Source organism: Anguilla anguilla, chromosome 12 (assembly GCF_013347855.1).
Source record: "Anguilla anguilla isolate fAngAng1 chromosome 12, fAngAng1.pri, whole genome shotgun sequence".
Taxonomy (NCBI): Eukaryota; Metazoa; Chordata; class Actinopteri; order Anguilliformes; family Anguillidae; genus Anguilla; species Anguilla anguilla.
Genome location: NC_049212.1, coordinates 35,876,721 through 35,894,975, shown reverse-complemented (window position 1 = coordinate 35,894,975; position 18,255 = coordinate 35,876,721). Strand labels below are relative to the sequence as shown.

The window sequence follows — 18,255 nt, the reverse complement described above, 5'->3', positions numbered from 1 at the left end:
TGACGATGCCCCTCTGTTTATTTTTCAGAACTGGACCAAGGGCGAACTATTTCAATTTTACTCTTCCTTATGCTTTTTATAATGTATTTTCATTTCAAGACATTGTGCATGGGAATAGCAGTAGGCCTACACCACACACACGAGCGCGCGCGCGCGCGCGCACGCACAGTTTACGAAGTTACGAGTTTCCTAGCCTAAACGTTAATGTCCAGTTGTTGCAGCACCGGCTCACCTGTCCCTTTCCGTCTAACGGGACTGTCCTTTCCGACTAACGGGAGAGCCAGTCCTGGCTTTTCCTCAACCCCCCACCTCCACGCTCAGCACGCAGGCGTGGTGAACAGTACCGCAGGCAGGGGGCGGCAACATGGCGGAGAGAGCTGTGTAGCCTTCAGTAGAGCACTGGCGAATGACTACACAGCGAGCATTACTGGCTGACACCCAGAAAGAATCCAGAATTAAAAGGATATCATTGCGTTACGCATTTTTTGGCTAATATTAGTGGTTGCAAGCATAATGTATGTGTATGGTCGTGGAGGAAAAGAGGGAGGATTTTAACGGAAAAGAGGATTTTCCCCGTACTATTCCAGAATTTTCTTTATTTTTTTCTCATTGATGCTTGTGCATAGTCGGTGGTTATAGCTACAGCAGGTGAGATCGGGGCCGCTCCTTTGGATTCGAGTGGAGATGTCGAGCGAGAAGCCGGTTTTAGTGCCGGGTTCGGTATCGCTCTCGGACCGAGAACCTCCCCCGGGTCATGGGCAACAGGGGACAACGGGCTCTAATACTACTGAAATGATGGTGTCCGGTTCGGGCTCAATGGTCCTGCCGGCCGGGGTGATCAATCCCTCGGTTCCGATCCGGAATATCAAGATGAAATTCGCCGTTCTCATCGGTCTGATCCAGGTTGGAGAGGTTAGCAACAGAGACATTGTCGAGACGGTTCTGAACCTGGTAAGAAAATCACAGAGCACCTGCATGCGCCAATGAACGAGCTAGCTACACGCTGAGGTTGCTTAGCAAGTCAGCCAGTTAGCAAGCTAGCAAGCTATTTATGTTTTATATTGGGAAAATATAGATAGCTAGCTTGCTACCCGGCCAAGTCAATCACTATAGCTCGTGAACTTGCTATTTACCAAACAATGCTGGTTATGTTTTGATCGGATTGAGATGTTTTTCTCGTGTGGGGGGTTTTGTTAGCTGACACAAAATTAGAAAAACACAAACATACTCGCTGGCTAGCTACCTATTGTGGAAACATCTGAATATTGGTGCTAGCTAGCTGGCTTTAGTACCGTAGTTGGCTAGCCAAAAGATGCATTAAAATTGTCCATTTGTTTGATGTGTTAATGCTTTTACGTTTGGTATCATGCAGTATCTTGTGTGAGGTAGAGTTGTCATTGCAATATCAAATTATGCGTAATTTCGTCAGAAACTGGAATAATGCATTTTATTAATTTTGTTGACTTGGGTTCGTTATCTGAATCCAGTTGTTTGAAAATGATAACATGGGTAATACATAACACACCAGCTCTGGCTGTAACTGTGGCATCGCAAAAAAAGGTATGACCATGACTTGTCTTCCGAAGTTTACAAGCTGAGCATCTGTCTGCGGAAAACTGAAAACAGGTTTTTAGGGAGCTATCATACGTAGCCTATACATTCTGCTATTCATTCTCCTCATGCGTTACACAGTAAAGATTGCTCTACATGACCTAGCTATGCAAACTGCTACTTTTGGTTGTCCTGATGCATTGCGTTTGTTTGCAGGTACTTTCACCCAGTAATGTTTTGGCCTTCGGAGCTAAACGTATCATAATCGTGCTTGTCCTGCGCCTGGCTTGAGTGTGTTGGTTGAACCCAGAAATCCGTTGCAGGCAAAGATAATGTGTCGTCCAAATTTAAATATTACCGTGTGACTTCGTCGGTGCAAACAGTGCAGAAGACTATAATATCGCTTGTCAAGTGCTTCGAGAGGCAGGGTTGTATAAGTTGTTAGATTAATGACTTCAATTCGTCCTCATTATAACGTTATAAGGCAAAGCACAGCACCTTGGTAAAGTGCTCACCCCACCACTACTGCGGATATGCAAGGGTCATTCTCCGAATATACTGCGATATACTGCGATTCTGTACTAGGCGGACCGTGTGTGAATGTGTGAAAGCGCATGCTGGCGCGAGTTCACGTTGACAACGATTACCAACACACTACTCAGGAACTACATGGACAATCCTGAAACCGTTATGTATTCTACGGGACGTTTTGTTTTCTTGATATGAGAATACAGTAAGCCAGAGAACCTGGTTGTTCCCAAAAGAGTCACCGTCATTTAATTGTTTTGCAAATACTATCATACTTGTACATATTAAGTAAGATGTTGCAGCACACAGCGGCAAAGGCGAGAATTGTGGTTATGGTCTTCACTGCGAGGGAACAGCCGTGAATGCAAGGGGGGTGTTGCTGTATTCAGAACTAGCTAACAGATGTGCTCGAAAGAGCGTAATATTAGAGAAAAGCAACACCGTGTAGATTACTGAAAAAAAAGTTACAGTATCATTCAAAGTTTTGTGCCTTTGCTGAAATCTTGGCAAAGCCACATATTATCGAAGAATTAAAGAAACCACAACTGGTGCCTTGGGACTGTATCGATTGAGGTTGAATGCCTCGCAGGCGATGTGGTAATCAATAGTCTGTTTTTTTTTCTTTAGAGAACATTCTGAAGGGACAGGACGTAGGCTACTCGAGATGCCCAACCCAAACCACAGTGTGGTCTGTGTTCGTGCATGGCACAGAATGTGTTTGGTTCACGTCACACAACCTGGATGTTTTTAAATAAAATTTACATGAGCTTACAGTTAGCAGCTACCTGCTCATCAGGTGTTTATAGTATATCCCCTTACAAACCCTATGCCCTATGTTTTTAATTGAAGCAAATGCTTTTATGCAATGACAGGAAATAATTATTGGAATATTATATCTTCATTGGGTTTTTATCATTTAAAATAAGAATATACTTGTATTTTAAAGAAGGCAGTGCAAGTATATTCAGGTGGTGCTCGTGTTGTATTAATAAATTGGGGGTATTTTAGAAACCAGTCAAATTTTGCTGATCCTACGGTACAGGATTTCTGGAGGGGGCATTCATTTTTACTCCATTAATAACCATTTGAACTTTTGTGGCAAGGACTACTTAAAATTTGTATTTGCATGGCACTCTCTTCACTGAGTGACGCAATGTTCTTTATTAGCATAATTTTAACGAGTTTTTTTTTTTTTTTTTTAAAGCTTGAAAGGTCCCCTCGTGCGCGTTTAGTGCAGCGTTAAACGTATGAAAGCAATACATTCCTGTGATCTGTTTCGCTGCTGTCTGGCGTTTAACAGGGCATATTACCTGTTGGGAAGGCTTTGTGTAATTTCCTTGAAGGAATGGAGCAGGCTCTATATCCCAGTGGTGGGATGGTGCTTATTTATTTCTCAGTGTTTAACTTCTTAATGCTCAGTGTGGAACAGCGGCCCTTGCTGTGATTCGAGTCTTCATCTCATAGGCTTAGATTAAAGAAATGTACTGCATTCCCCTGCTTGTACAAGATTTAAAATTTTGTGTTTTCTTTTTTTTTTAGTAGGATAAATGAGGACTCTGTCACAACTGTCAACACAGGTTGTTTATTATAGATGATTAAAAAAAATAAATACATGTAAGTATGCAATTAAGTAAGTTGATTTGTAATGGGTTTTTTTTTTCACTCTCAAGGGACTAAAAACAGTTTTCTGTGTTGTTTGATCTTATTGCATGTTTACATAAGTCACAGATTTCTTGCTAGATCAGGTCATCTAGAAAATTCATCAGTATGCAGTATATCCATGAATTTCCCAACCTTTTAAAATCATATCAGCTTTTCTAGCATAGGTATAAAAAGCTGTATTTAATATATTTGATTGCATCGAATTTAAGGAAAGACTTGCATTTGGAAGAGTGTCGAATTTTATAAAGAAATCTATAAAAACGAACAACTGTATTAACTGGTCCAAGAAAAAAACAAAATCTAATGTTCCAACTGTAGCATAACCAGCACCATTTGTGACCAGACAAACAAAGCAAAAACAAACAAACAAAAAGCTTCACATTGATGATAACTAATTGGAATAACCGTGTCCAAGTTTGGCGGGGTCCAATGTGAGATCTGTTCATGGGGCCCAAAATCCCTGGTGGCACCCTGGTGTCTCCACGAGCAGGTGAACTCTGGGAATGACTGCGTTTGTGACGCCCTGTCTTTTCCCCCCCACAATTCTGTGCGGTCAGCACGCAGCCCCAGTCTGTGGGCCCAGACCATACAGTGGGCAGCTTTATAGCGGGACTCTTAATGCGGAACATTGCGTTTTCAGTCGTTAAGCAGAAAAAAAAAATCTGTCATCGTGGTGAAACGCGGTGATCGATGGCCAGAGCTGGCTGTCCTGGCAAACGGCGCCTGGCTCCGGGGCAGCCTGGCCGAGGCAGGAGTTCAGCTGTCTGAAGAACGAGCCGTTTTAAACAAAATATCATTTTTAAAGGACTCGCGGCTTTGGCTGTACCGTCGGGGGACTGTTGCTTTGCTTGGGGAGTAGAAGCACATTTTACGAGTAATTTTCATTCAGTGGTTAAGTTGGACTGTGTGGCAGTAATTTTCAGCAGCCCCTGTGAGCCTGTGTGGTGTCGTTGGTTCTTTTTTTCCTCCCCCTCCACATAAAACACAAAACTCGAAGTCAATATTTTGTGTGTGTGTGAATTTTGCGGGGAAGGAGTGGACTTTTAAAATGAAACCACAACAAAAAAAAAAAAAAAAATTTGGGCCGTAGGCTATTTCACAAAGGATATTGCCTTGAACTGACTTCTCTGAACTGGAGGTTTTTTTTTTAAAATGCTTGGCTGGACGGTGCTTTGGTGCAGGCTGGAGCTGGCTGCCTCTGTGTAGCAGGCTCTGGAAGCAGGTGAAGCAGCTGGTTTGATGAGCGCTCCCCTCAGCCCCCCCCCCCCCCTTGTCTTGGGACATCCGGGGGGGGTCAGCCGGTGTGACAGGTGGTGTCAAGCGGTGATGGCCCCCCCCTCAGCACGCTGCCCATGTAATTACTTCTCCAGGTGACGGTGTTTATTGAGCAGCGGGGGCTTGGATGACCCCCAGGCTGGAAGCGGGACGTGTGTGTGTGTGTGTGTGACGCGTGGGATGGGAACCGGGAGGACTCGAGGCCGGAGCCCATGTCCTTCTGCCGTCGCCGCCGCGCTCCCACGCCCGCTCCTTCAGGCCGAGGAAGCTCGCTGTCGCCGGGAAGGGTGTGTGCGTGCGAGTGTGTGCATTTGTGTGTGCGTGCGTGTGAGTGTGCGTGTGTGTGTGTGTGCATTTGTGTGTGTGTGTGTGTTTGTGCGTGCGTGTGTGTGCGCGTGTGCGAGTGTGTGTGTGTGAGTGCGTGTGAGTGTGTGTGTGTGTGTGTGTGTGTGTGTGTGTGTGTGTGTGTGTGAGAGTGTGTGTGTGAGTGCGTGTGAGTACGCCCTCGCTGGCTGCATAGAGAGGTGAATTACATGGAGCGTTTTAATCATGGTTGAATTTTTAGATTTCAAAGAACGCATTTACCAGGTTCAAAGACTGGAAAACAGCAGAAAGTTCCTGAACACGTTAGAATGGCTGAAGGATATTCAAGCACTGTGTTCAGTTTGGGGAAGCTTGCTGAGTGTGGTAGTGATTCCTGTTATGCAGTTGAGCGGTGTGAGTCATCGTTTCTGTTCATTTGTGCTGGTAATGCTAAGGTGCAGTGTGGCTGCTTCTGTTTTATTTTCGAGGTAAGATGAGCGTTGGTCTTCGTGGAAAGTACTGGCGAGGGGGGGTGGGGGTTGTTGATTCGAATGCAACCATTTATCTCTGTACACTACTTTTGCCAAGAGTTGTGTTTGAAGCACCTCCGAATAGGTAGCCTTTAGCATCCCAGTTTTATTGTGGATTATTTCTTCTTCTTCCCGATGGTAATAACACACTGGTGCTGTTACTGCACTGCTGTGTGCAGTGTTTCATTTGTGCGACAGCGGCAGCTAATGTCTGTTTGGGGCTGTAGCACGTCTGCCATTTAAACGGTATGAGATTCTTCGTTCTCGGCTCGGCTATTCTTGTCTGGAGTCCATGGAAGGCGGTGCCTGGTTATATTTATGCCAGTAGTGTGCCTTTTCCTCCAGGTCTTCCATTCGGCCCGTCCATCATCGGGTCTTTATTAGCTCTGCTAACGACTGTGTAAACAGGGTCGGACCTCCAAAGATTTGAACCCAGAAACCCTACAGTGACGGGGTCTTAGAGGGCAGTGCCCAAAAACCCCTGCCCCTCCCTCCCTCGCTCCCTCCCTCCCTCCCTGCAGTACTCTCTCAGTGCTCCGGTTCTGGCAGGTTTTGGGATGTGTGCCTAGTCATTGTTACGACTCGGGAGATTAACGGCGGTGTGTTGTGTTCCGCGTTCCGCGTTCCGTGTTCCGTGTTCCGTGTTCTCGCGCACGGCCGTGGTTCACAGCGCAGCGGCGGCGACCGCGACTGCAGCCGCCCTCCCTGCGGAACGTTCCGGCGGGCGCGGGCCCCGGCTCCTCCCAGACACCTTTTTTTTCCGCCCCTGCTGAGCGAACGCAGCGCCGTTTCCATGGGAACCCCCCCCCCCCCCCCCCGTTCTGGGAATTGTCGCCAAATTCCCGCTGCAACGAACCTGTGTCAGCTGAGCTTCCGGCCAGACGCTCCCGAATATTGGATTAGCGATGCTTTCAAAAAGCGGTCGGGCAGGCTGTGGCCATTCTGTTAAAGGGGACCTGACTGTCTGAATTTACTGTAGTTATTTCTGTAGCTTTTGGGGAAACCTACAGGGAAGCCTGAGGGTTATTTAGAAACTTCACAGAAAGCTAAATTCACAGAGGTGCAGAGTTGCTGATGCATTTTACTGAGGACTTGTTGCCTGCTTGAAGAAGAAAAACAAAATCTTTTTTTCCTGAAAGCACATTTAATTTCTTTAAACAGGACCTCGTCAACATGAATCATTTCCGTGAATGTTCTCAGTACCGTTGCTTTTTATTCAGAATTTAGAATTGAATATGTTAGCGTACCATTATAAGAATTCAATGTTATTTGTATATCACTTTTTTTTTTAACAGACACTGACACGAAGACGCTTTACACACTTCACAAAGACGCCAAATCTGTTTGGCTGTCTAAGAAGAACTAATAAACTGAGTGCAGTCTGCCAGTTTTTTAAAAATACATTCTAAATGTGTTTGTGTATTGCAGAGTGCAATGGAGAGCCGTTTAGGGAATTCTCCAGTCAGGTCTCGATCAGATTCACTTCACAGGAGATCTACGCAGAAGCCAAAATTATTTTCTGATTATGTCTCGGCTGCCTTATTTTCAGATGCCGTCTGCGTTTGCACGGAGATGAGCGTGTCAAGATTCCACCGCAATCGCGGTGTGGTGGCTGTGGAATTAGTTATGAATTGTGTGTGCACTGGGTGGAGTGGAAACAAAGCACGTTTTGCAGTTTACCTCTGGGTCTGTAGGAAGGCTTTGATATTTTCACAGGCGGGCTGTTTGGAATGGATAACTGGCACTCGTTAGAACAATCTACAGCGATGATCTAAAATTTAAAAAAAAAGAAGAGGAAGACAGAAAGGATGTTTCCAGGTTTTCGTTTTGTTATTGTGCTTGTGAGTACGATTAATGATTTATGAGCATTTTTGAGTCTCGTCGCAGAGGGAGATGTTTTTTCCTGGCTCAGGAAAAAAAAATTTTTGTTTAATGGGGTGGGGTGGGGTAGGGGGGGATGGGGGATGGGGGCAGTGGTTGTTTGTGGGCCCCTCCAGCCCCGCGCTGTCGGGTCCTAGCACAGCCCAGGGGCCCCTGTCTGCCACCGGAGCCGAGGCTGAGGAGCAGCCTGGAGGGAGGAAGACCACAGAGGGAAGAGGAGCTCCATCAGTAAACCCTTCGGGGCGGCGGGGGGGGGCGGGCATGTTAGCATGTGGTTCTAATGCAAGGAATATCCAACAACTGCTGCTGTTGAGCTCACAAATCCAAACTGCTGGAATGGTGTCCTTTTAGTGATATTGGGTTTTTTAAATTTTTTTTACTGTTGCTGGTGACAGTGGTGACTCTTGCGTGCACACGCACCCCCCATCATCCCCCCCCCCCCCAATCATTCATCAGCTGGGTAAATTACTGAGCCTGTAGTGGAGAACTGCAATCATACAAGTGTGTGTGGGAGCAGGGTTTTGGAGTGTGTGGGGGGTGGGGAAAGCGTGTAGGAGTGTGTTTGGGAGAGTGGTCGCATGACTACATTTGAAACAGCACAGTGTGTGTATGTGTGTGTGTGAGAGAGAGAGGGTTTCTGAGTGTTTTGGTGAATATGTGAGTACGTCCGTGAGAGGGCATTGGTGTGTGTGTGTGTGTGTGTGTGAGTGCGCATATGTGTCTGTGTGTGCCTGTGTGTGCGTGCTTCTGTGTCTGTGTGTGTCTGTATGTGTCTGTGTGTGTCTGTGTGTGCGTGCTTCTGTGTGTGTCTGTGTGTGTCTGTGTGTGCGTGCTTCTGTGTCTGTGTGTGTCTGTGTGTGCGTGCTTCTGTGTCTGTGTGTGTCTGTTGTGTCTGTGTGTGCGTGCTTCTGTGTCTGTGTGTGTCTGTGTGTGCCTGTGTGTGTGCGTGCTTCTGTGTGTGTCTGTGTGTGTCTGTGTGTGCGTGCTTCTGTGTCTGTGTGTGTGTGTGTGCGTGTACTGAGCGTGTTTGGTGCACATAGAGGATGCTGGGAGCTCGGGGGACCTTCCTGTCGGCGGTAGAGGTCATGCGGAAGCCCAATCCCAGGGAGTCTTCGTGCCCTTTTGTTTCCTGAGCACGGCTTGCAAGAACACCAAGGTCACTGAACTGTGCTCTGCGCTGTGTAAAGATGAGCAACCCTGCACAAACCCCCCCCTCCCCCCTCCCGCGCCCAACTGGGGACCCTGCATTAATATTAAGGATCGCTTTGTTGTGGCGAGAAGCTGTAAACCAGCGCGGCTCCTCGGGGGAGGAGAAAACAAACCGCGAACGATCAGGCTGCACATCTAATTAATCATTTCAGTATCTCGTGTACTCAGGGCAGATGCTGCCAAGTTAATGATGCTCAGTCATTATTATCACTTCAGTCCACTTTTTCCGAGCCGAGCCAGTTGCCTTCGCTGTTTGCATGGGGGAATTCTGAAAAGGTCTTGCTTAACCCTTTAAGGTACGAGATCACAAGTACGTGATTGGAATGTTCTTAACTGAACATTCTAATCCTGATGTAACAATCAGTACCGGTAATTGCAAGCAGTTCCTTTTATTTATTTATATATTTATATTTATATATTATATATTTATTTATTTTTTATTTTATTTAATTTTTAAAAAATAAAACATACTCTTCCAAGGGCTACTAACATCTTTTGTTGTGGTTGAATTTCGGTTTGAGGTTTGCCTGTTTATTGATGTTATGTTATGCTAGGTTTGTTTAAATGCCATTGTATTAGCTAGCCTACACATGGCTGTTTACCTACCCGATATTAACCAGCAGAAAGATCGGTCATGAGAGTGGAGATTATAACGGTCCCTTATCAGTCACCAGGAAGTGAAAATGTGCTGTCAGTGTGTCTGTGGCATGAGTCACTTGGAATTGCAACATGTACAGACCGGCCTATTGCTTTTAAATAACTGACTCTATGGCCCTGAGTTGCTGAGAACTGTCTTTGTTCCCTTGCCCACTTAATACTCCTGAATGAATCCTCCTATACCTTATTCACACCTGGGCTAAATAAGTAATTTTAAATCCATTAACCCACCACCCCCCCAGCACCAGCACCCCCCCAGATAAGAAAGGAGTGGGAGTACAGGGTGCTGTTTGTGCTGTGGTGTATGTGGACATGCAGGCCAGGCCTGACTGTGTGATTGATATCTTCGCAGATCACACTTAATGGAAAGAGCCGAGTGGCAGCCCTCTGCAGTCAGGGAGGAGAGCGGCGGAGAGAGAGCGGTGGAGAGAGCGCGGCAGAGAGAGCGCGGTGGAGAGAGAGCGGCAGAGAGAGCGGCAGAGAGAGCGTGGTGGAGAGAGAGCGCTTTTGCATGGCTAATCGCGCCGGGCTGGAAACGGCACCTGTGAAAGATCGCCAAGTTACAAGAGAGGGAAGGAGAGAGAGAGAGGGAGAAGCAAAGAGAGAGAGGAGGAGAGGGGGAGAGAGAAGGAGAGAGGGAGAGAGAGGGATGGAGGGAGAGGAAGAGAGAGAAGAAGCACCACCACCCGAGAAACAGCTGAGATGAGGTCTGGGGAACAGGAGGACTGGTCTCGAGTGTGATGTCATGGTTGGAATGCTGAGCGTTTTGGAATCTGAGTGTGATGTCATGGCTGGAATGCTGAGCATTTCGGAATCTTTCGTGACTGCAGGTGCTTGTTCCTCAGGTGGAGCGCTGTACCAGACCTGGCTGTAATGTGTATTTCAGAAGCTGTACACTGTACTACAGTCCTGCAGGACCCAGAGAATTTTCAGCAAATGGTGGTACAAACTAAAACTTACAATCACAGTAAAAAAAAAATATATAGGCCTATATATATTTCAGAATATTGGTGAAAATGGATGTGACATATTAATTCCACATTTGCAAATGATTTTGGGCTACATTTTGACTGGGCCACGGGGAAAGTTTAATTGTTCGTGAAGTCTGCCGTGAGCTCAGAAAAGTTTCGGAACGCTTGCCCGTAAGTACGGTACTTAACCTGAACCGCTCCTGCGATTATTCTGCTCATAAACGTAAGCGGCTAGCACAGAAGCTCAGGCCATGTCATTTACTGGGGATAAGGCGTTGGGCTAAGCAGATAAATGGCCTGTGTTATGATAACGACCGCTACGCGGGGTTGCGAGCGAAGCTCTAACTTCGCTCGCTGGTTTTATCGCTCGGGAAGGTGTCGCGCGTTACTCGCCCGCGCGCGAGAACGGGAAACTTCGACGGAGAAACAATTTGCGACTTTGTGTCGGGGGCGGCCGTCTGGGAATTTCACGCGTGTTTTTTTTGCTGGAAGCTGACAGAGTTTGTTGTTTGGTGCCGACGCCTGTCATTTAGAATGATGATTTATGCCGCAGACATTGTTACATGTAACGGTTACCGCTAGTATACACACACGCTCTCATTTTCTTCCTTGTCTGAGCGTCCGCTTTACTCGTTGATGGTTGGGATGCGACGGCGTCACGTCTGAGGTGTCTGGCGTTCAGCTGCTGTCAAACCGTTGCCTGTCGTCAAATTATAAATGGCTGTCTCTGATTCTGCCGTTACTATGCGGGGGCAAGGATGATTGACTGCCTTGCTCATGTTGCCAAGGGTGCCTTGAGTTCAGGGGTGGCCAACCCTGGTCCTGGGGAGCCGCAGGGTCTGCCGGCCTTTGTTCACACCTTAATTGCAAACGGCCGCTTTAGACCCAAGAAGCCAGGTGAGGTGAGTTAGCTGTGTAATCAACTGGTTTAATTGATCAATGAAGTGCTGAGTAAAAAAGAAAAAGACCAGCAGCCCCTGCGGGTCTCCGGGTCCTGGGTCGGCCAGCCCTGCTGTAGCCCCACAGTTCCTGCTGTAGCCCCACAGGTCCTGCTGTAGCCCCACAGTTCCTGCTGTAGCCCCACAGTTCCTGCTGTAGCCCCACAGTTCCTGCTGTAGCCCCACAGGCCCTGCTGTAGCCCCACAGTTCCTGCTGTAGCCCCACAGTTCCTGCTGTAGCCCCACAGTTCCTGCTGTAGCCCCACAGGCCCTGCTGTAGCCCCACAGTTCCTGCTGTAGCCCCACAGTTCCTGCTGTAGCCCCACAGTTCCTGCTGTAGCCCCACAGGCCCTGCTGTAGCCCCACAGGCCCTGCTGTAGCCCCACAGGTCCTGCCGCAGCTGCAGACCGCGGGCTTCCTCACCGACAGACACAGCCGTTCCCTGATTGGAGCTGGCGCTCGTCCGTCACACTGCGTGACCCGCGGGGTGTGAAATAGTCACACCGGCTCGCGAGATAAATGCAGGGGCGGCTGAAACAGCAAAAACTGAGCAGAAAAGGGAAAAGATATTGACAAAGGTTTGGTGTATATTCTTACTGGGTGAATAGGGGTTTATGGGATGGACTAGTATATTGAAAATGCAATTGTGTGGTACATTAAATGTGAAGCCTTTCACCACATGTCAAGAGACCTGGGAGGTTATATAGAAATGAGGGAAGGACATAACAGGCTCTCTTGAAGTAGTACTTTGCTATGCCAGCAACCTCACTCTGAGGCTGAGGTGTCCTTGTTCATAATTTAATGAAATATCGTTTCTGCGAAAATGACCTTTGCCCAGCGATGGATTTCCATGGTGAATCTCACAAGGTTTCGTAAAAACGAGGGTTACAAAATCACCTGCCCGGCGTCCCGAAATATTTGTCAGGGTGCCTGAGTGGAATTCGGAATTCGCGGATTTTCGAGAGGCTCCGGTCAGCAGGAGCCGGTGAGGGGGGGCAGGCAGCGCCTCTGGCGTCCGCGGGACGACCCGGGAAGGGAAGGTAAGGTAAGGTAAGGGTCACACAGTCCTCAGCAGCTCTTGAGACCGGGTGATAAATGGCCTCCTCACCGGCCCGCTGGGGAACCGCGCGGTTCCGGGGGGGACAAAGGCTGCGCGGATCGAGGCCAGTAGCACAACGCCGCGCCGCCGCCGCCGCCATCCGGGCTCATTAAGGCCGTTTGCGCGGCTAATTTTTCATGGAGATGAAAGAAAGCCGCGATCCAGATAAAGTTTTAATAATGAAGCTGGCTCACTTTCACTTTCCCGAGCTCAGTTCAATTCTTTACAAAAAACTCAATTGCTTCAGGAAGTTAAGCTGAAGAAAAAAAACGTACCTTTTAGCTTGAAGTAGGATCTGGGGTTGTTGTGGCTGTGTGGGATAATATTTGAAATGTTTTGTTTTTTTTTTTGGGTCCTTTTTTCGTCAGAGCTTGTGGCAACATTCATCATGTTGAATGTCTAAACTTTTGCACTACTTCGTTGGTTAAAGGCCTTCCGTATTCGAACGGTTTTTTTTATTTATTTTTTTTTATGTATGACTGCTTTTTATGAATTTGAATTCCTACCATCGTTCATTCGCAGCAGGCTTTCAGAACATTTCCCGGGGTCATATTTCTCATATTTTCTCCTACTGGCTGTGATGTGACAGGGTGGCAGATGAGTGGCTGATAGATATATCTCTCGGCGTTGCGACGCGGTCTTATTGCATTCTGATCTGCCACTTTGTCCCCGCCACATTAATCCAGGGAGTCAGGAGGATGTCAAACACGGCGACCTTGCCTCAGCAGAGACACGGCCTTATTTATCACAGAGCAGAAACCCGCTCAAACGCGGACACTCGATCTCCTTTGGGCGATAGCAAGCCGTCTCTTACAGTATTTTGGGCGAAACCCCTCACATCTTAATGTTGTTTCTTTTTTTAAAATGTATTATTATTAATGACTGGAGCCCTTATGCAGAATCCAGCCAGGAAGTGACAGTGAATTGGGCTTGACTGAGTCGAGTCAGTCGGCACGTTGTTGCTCCCTGTCCCGTGTCATCCGGGGTTGTCTGGTGAACACACTGGACGGGGGGCTCTGCTGCTGTTGTATCCAGGCAACCGCACGAGGATGATGTCCTTGCCTTGAGGACTTGTCCGGTCACCGGCTCCCTCTGCCCTCTGATGCCTTGGGGTGTGTGTGTGTGTGTGTGTGTGAGAGTGTGTGTGCGCTCGCGTGTGCGAGTGCTTGTGCGTGTGTGTGTGTGTGTGTGTGTGCATGTGCGTCCTTGTGTGCTTTATGTGCATGCTTTGCATGTTTGTGTGATTTGTGTATACTACATGTGTGTTGTGGGTCTGTATTTGCGTGTGTGTATGTGTGTGCTCACAAGTTGGGGGAGGGGGGGTTTGGTGCCATTGATTTTCGAGGTCAGTTATGCTTAGTGCAGGAAACTTCATAATGAGTTTTGGATTTCTACCAGCCCCCTGTAGAGCTGTAGCCTGCCTGGATTAGCAAGCTCTCTTTTTTTGGGCCGATTACAAAGAGCAAATACCTGGAGTAAGCAATAAAAAATGAACAGAATCACAAATAGAGCTGGGCTTTGTTTAGTCTTTATAGTGCGCATTACTGGACCGTGCACGAATCAGGAAATGTGCTGCTACGTTGGCTTTGTGAATTAAGCAGTATCTCAGAAGCCGATGAGACGAAAAACAAATTTCATACTTTGTTGCATATTAATGACATTTTTTTTTTTTTCTGTCCTTGAGAAGTAAGTGTTTGGCTGATTTGTAAGTAGGATAATGTAGAACGTGATTGAATCTTAATTTTTGTTTTAAGATCAAATCAAACTAACATTGTGTACTGTGTGGATATAGATGTGTGGTTACTTGAGGGGGGAAAAAGCAAGGGATTCTAGTGTTCTGAAATAGTATGGGCGGCAGTGTAGAGTAATGGGTAGGGAGCTCGGCTTGTAACTGAAAGGTCACAGGTTTGATTCCCGGGTAGTGCACTGCCGTTGTACCCTTGAGTAATAAGGTACTTAACCTGCATTGCTCCAGTATATATCCAGCTGTATAAATGGATGCAATGTAAAATGTTGTGTAAGTCGCTCTGGATAAGTGCCTGTAATGCAATGTAATGCATTATTCTGGCATTGAATTTACAATCCACAAGTTGCACAATTGTCCTTCGGCAAGGTCGAAGCCAGCTGTTTCTTACTGGTGGCAAGTTATCAAGTTATCTTAAACCCACGTTAATTGTTTTTTTCTTTCAAGCTGACATTGCTCTTCTCCACAAAGCAGTGTTAGTCTCCCATTGGTTTGAGGAACATGGCCGCACCACTGACCTTATTTGTTGTTGTCATGAGCTTCTCGGTTGCCAGATCTGGACCCAACCCAGCATTTAGGGGATATTCTGGAACGATGGCTGAAGTGGCATTTTCCACTTGAACTAAGAGTTGTTTGACCTGGAAGAGTGGAGCTGTGTGCTTCCTGTGGTTGTGTTATTCTCTGCTGTTGCAGTAAGGCGTGTATTTTTTTCAGTCTGCTAATAATTTGACAAAAATAAAAACACGATGGACAAGCCTTTGTCTGTTCATATGCTGTCGCCAAGACTGCATGCTCGCTGTTAATTCCGCATAGGCCTGGCCGTCCACGTGAAAGTGACATCATTGGAATATGAAAATATGCTGGCATATAAATGGCTTATTATCTTAATGCACACATTCAGAAGTCTCGTGTCCTTGTAGATGTATTTGGACGTGCACACATTGCCAGTGATTAGCTCTATTAGATCCCTCACATTACACAATATGGGCTATTGTTGATAAATCTAGTCTGCGCAGACCAGATTGCATTAGTCCATTGTGAGGGGGGGAACTGGGAATCGTCTTGGCCTAAAATCCGGCAGCATAATCATTCCAAGAACTCCGGGTGAAAGATGGGATTTTTGCTCTGGCAGGAATGCTGATCCCTTTGAGTCGGAATTACGGAAGCGGTTGGACTGGAAGGGTGGGGGGGGGGGCAAGGGGGGTTTGGGGGGGTTGGTAAACCATACGGGTTCGAGGCTACAGGCCTGTGCTTCTTTTATCACTCGTACAGATGGAACCGGGTCGGCTCGCTCACTGCGAATTTCAGGTCCCGTTCCCCTTTGCGTTTAGTGCCTCGCTGGCTCGGGTTGTCTTGGTTACCCCCGAGCGATACTTCCGCCACAATCGTATTTATAAAGTCTCGAGATCCGCAGTTCGATATCCCTGCTTCCCTACTGTGGCGGCGAGGACCTGGTAACGATGGAGTGCAGTGTAGCTGCGGTTTATGGCTACACTTTTTTTTTTTTTTAAAGTAGTTTTTTTTTTCCCCCACCTAACTTTTTTTCTCCAACGAGAAATGGTTTGAAATGTGTGTGTGGAGATGCGAGGCGCCCGAGGGCTCCTCCGGCTCACCTCCACTTTGATCTCGCTTCGCCCCGCGATCAGTGCTAGTCTGACGGATACCTGGCGGAACAGAGAGGTCCTCGGCTCCATTAAAACAGCTGCGTCCCCAGCCGCCCGCTCCCTCTCTCTCTCTCTCTCTCTCTCTGTGTCCCAGCCGCCCGCTCCCTCTCTCTCTCTCTCTCTCTCTCTCTCTCTCTCTCTCTCTGTGTCCCAGCCGCCCGCTCCCTCTCTCTCTCTCTCTCTCTCTCTCTCTCTCTCTCTCTCTGTGTCCCAGCCGCCTGTTCTCTCTCTGGCTCTCTCTCTCTCTCTCTCTCTCTCTGTCCCAGCCTCTCGTTCTCTCTCTCTCTCTCTCTCTCTCTCTGTGTCCCAGCTTCTCGTTCTCTCTTTCTCGACATAGCTCAGGAGGTGAGAGCGGTTGTCTGGCAGTCGGAGGGTTGCCGGTTCGATCCCCGCCCTGGGAGTGTCAAAGTGTCCCTGAGCAAGACACCTAACCCCTAACTGCTCTGGTGAATAAGAGGCATCAATTGTAAAGCGCTTTAGTATAAAAGCGCTATATAAATGCAGTCCATTTACCATTTACCATCTCTCTCTGTGTCCCAGACTCTCATTCTCTCTCTCTTTCTCTCTCTCTGTGTCTCAGCCTCTCATTCTCTCTCTCTCTCTTTCTCTCTCTCTCGCTGTGTCTCAGCCTCTCGTTCTCTCTCTCTCTCTGTGTCTCAGCCTCTCTCTCTCTCTCTCTCTCTCGCTGTGTCCCAGCCGGATTGCGCCGCCCGCTGTCTGTCTCTTGCTCAGGACCCCTGGAGCGTGCAGTCGTGTCTTCCAGCATCTAAAGCCCGTCCGCGTCTAATTTTATCCGACGTTAGTCAGTCTGGTCTGTTGCACCATGTAATATTTAGATCCTGTTGTTTTTGGAGAGACTCGGTGTATATTTTCAAGAGCACCAAAAAAAAAGAAAAGTAATGCGTACATTTTAAAACTGAGCTTGTTTTTTAATGTTGCAGGTATGGGGAACGCGAGGGCAATAGACTCAATAACTGTCCCCATTTATTCTGTGGCCAGTTAAATGTTGCAGTACCTTATCCCGCCAGAAGTCTGTTGGAGGCAGCGTTCTCACCCACATGACCTGGCCTGGAAACTTCTGCGGAGGAGTGTTTGAAAACACCACCCCCCCCCCCCCCCCCCCCCCCCCACCTCCTGCAGTGCACTCTGAGGTCACCTGCTGTCACCTGCCGGGGGCGTGCCCTCCAGGGGGAGTCATGTGACTGGGATTTGGGAGGCACCTTGGGGCAGGGGGGGTCATACAGTCCCTCACTGCTCTGTGGAGGATGCGCTGACTCACTGATGGATGCACTGCAAAAACGGACTGCTGCAGTGAGCAAGGAGAAGAAGGGAGGGAGAAAGAGAGGGAGAGAGCAAGAAAGAGGGAGAGAGAGACGGTGAGAGAGTTAGAGCGGGGGGCAGGAGACTGAAAGAGAGATGGGGACAGAGCAAGAGAGGGATGAGGCAGGAAGAGTGAAAGAGATAGAGGGAGAGAGAGAGAGAGAGAGATTCCCCACACACATCAGCTCTGTTTACACGGTGCTGGTCTGATCTGCCCGTGTGTACAGTGGCAGGCATTACATCATAGCGGGCACATCCACAGACTGCACTTGTTTACAGCAGAGAGCTCGAGCCTCGCCAAGCCAGCGACGGCTTCAGGGGAGTCTCTTCCTCTCTTCCTCTCCTCCTCCTCCTCTCTTCTGCTCCTCTGCAGAGAGTACACAGTCTTTGTTCTTCACAGGAATCATTTAAAATTCATGCTGCCCCAGTTTCTCTACCGGCTCGCCTTATGACAGATATTTAAAGTGGCATATTGTGTTAATAAGGTTGAAATGATGTTGGTGATTTTAAATATATATATAATAGTATAATTCCGTTTTTGTCTTTCTGATTTGTTGTCCCCCCCCCCCCCCCATTCAAAGGCTTTTTGGCCCTGCAGGGCAGGAGCTGCATATCAGTGCTGGCCTGATGAGTAGCCTGATGCTGTGTGGTGTTGCATGCTGGGTCTAATCCACTCTAAACCAACTGAAAATCCGATAACCCTTGGGGAGAGTTGGTGTCCAGTAATTTTTTTTGGGCTGAAGGAGGGCTGGGTTACCTATTCATGGAGAAAAACAGGCAGGGAGCAGTAATAAATGTATAATGTCCTAATTAATATGTGGCTGCAATCTCTGTGGTGAGACACTTTTCAAGGTCACGGAGATTATGAAGGATGCGAGTCGGGGGAACACGTGAGATAAATGACTCTCTAACGCGATTGTGTT

General features: G+C 47.7%; 1 protein-coding gene across 1 annotated transcript in view; it reads left to right on the top strand.

The window, feature by feature from the left end:
- The first annotated feature begins 325 nt into the window (after positions 1-325).
- LOC118208797 (neurobeachin-like) overlaps positions 326-18,255 on the top strand; it is a 114,969-nt gene continuing 97,039 nt past the window's right edge. The window contains exon 1 of the mRNA XM_035383681.1: positions 326-951. Coding sequence (XP_035239572.1) covers positions 685-951 — 267 coding nt within the window. The 5' untranslated portion in view covers positions 326-684. The remainder of the gene's footprint in view (positions 952-18,255) is intronic.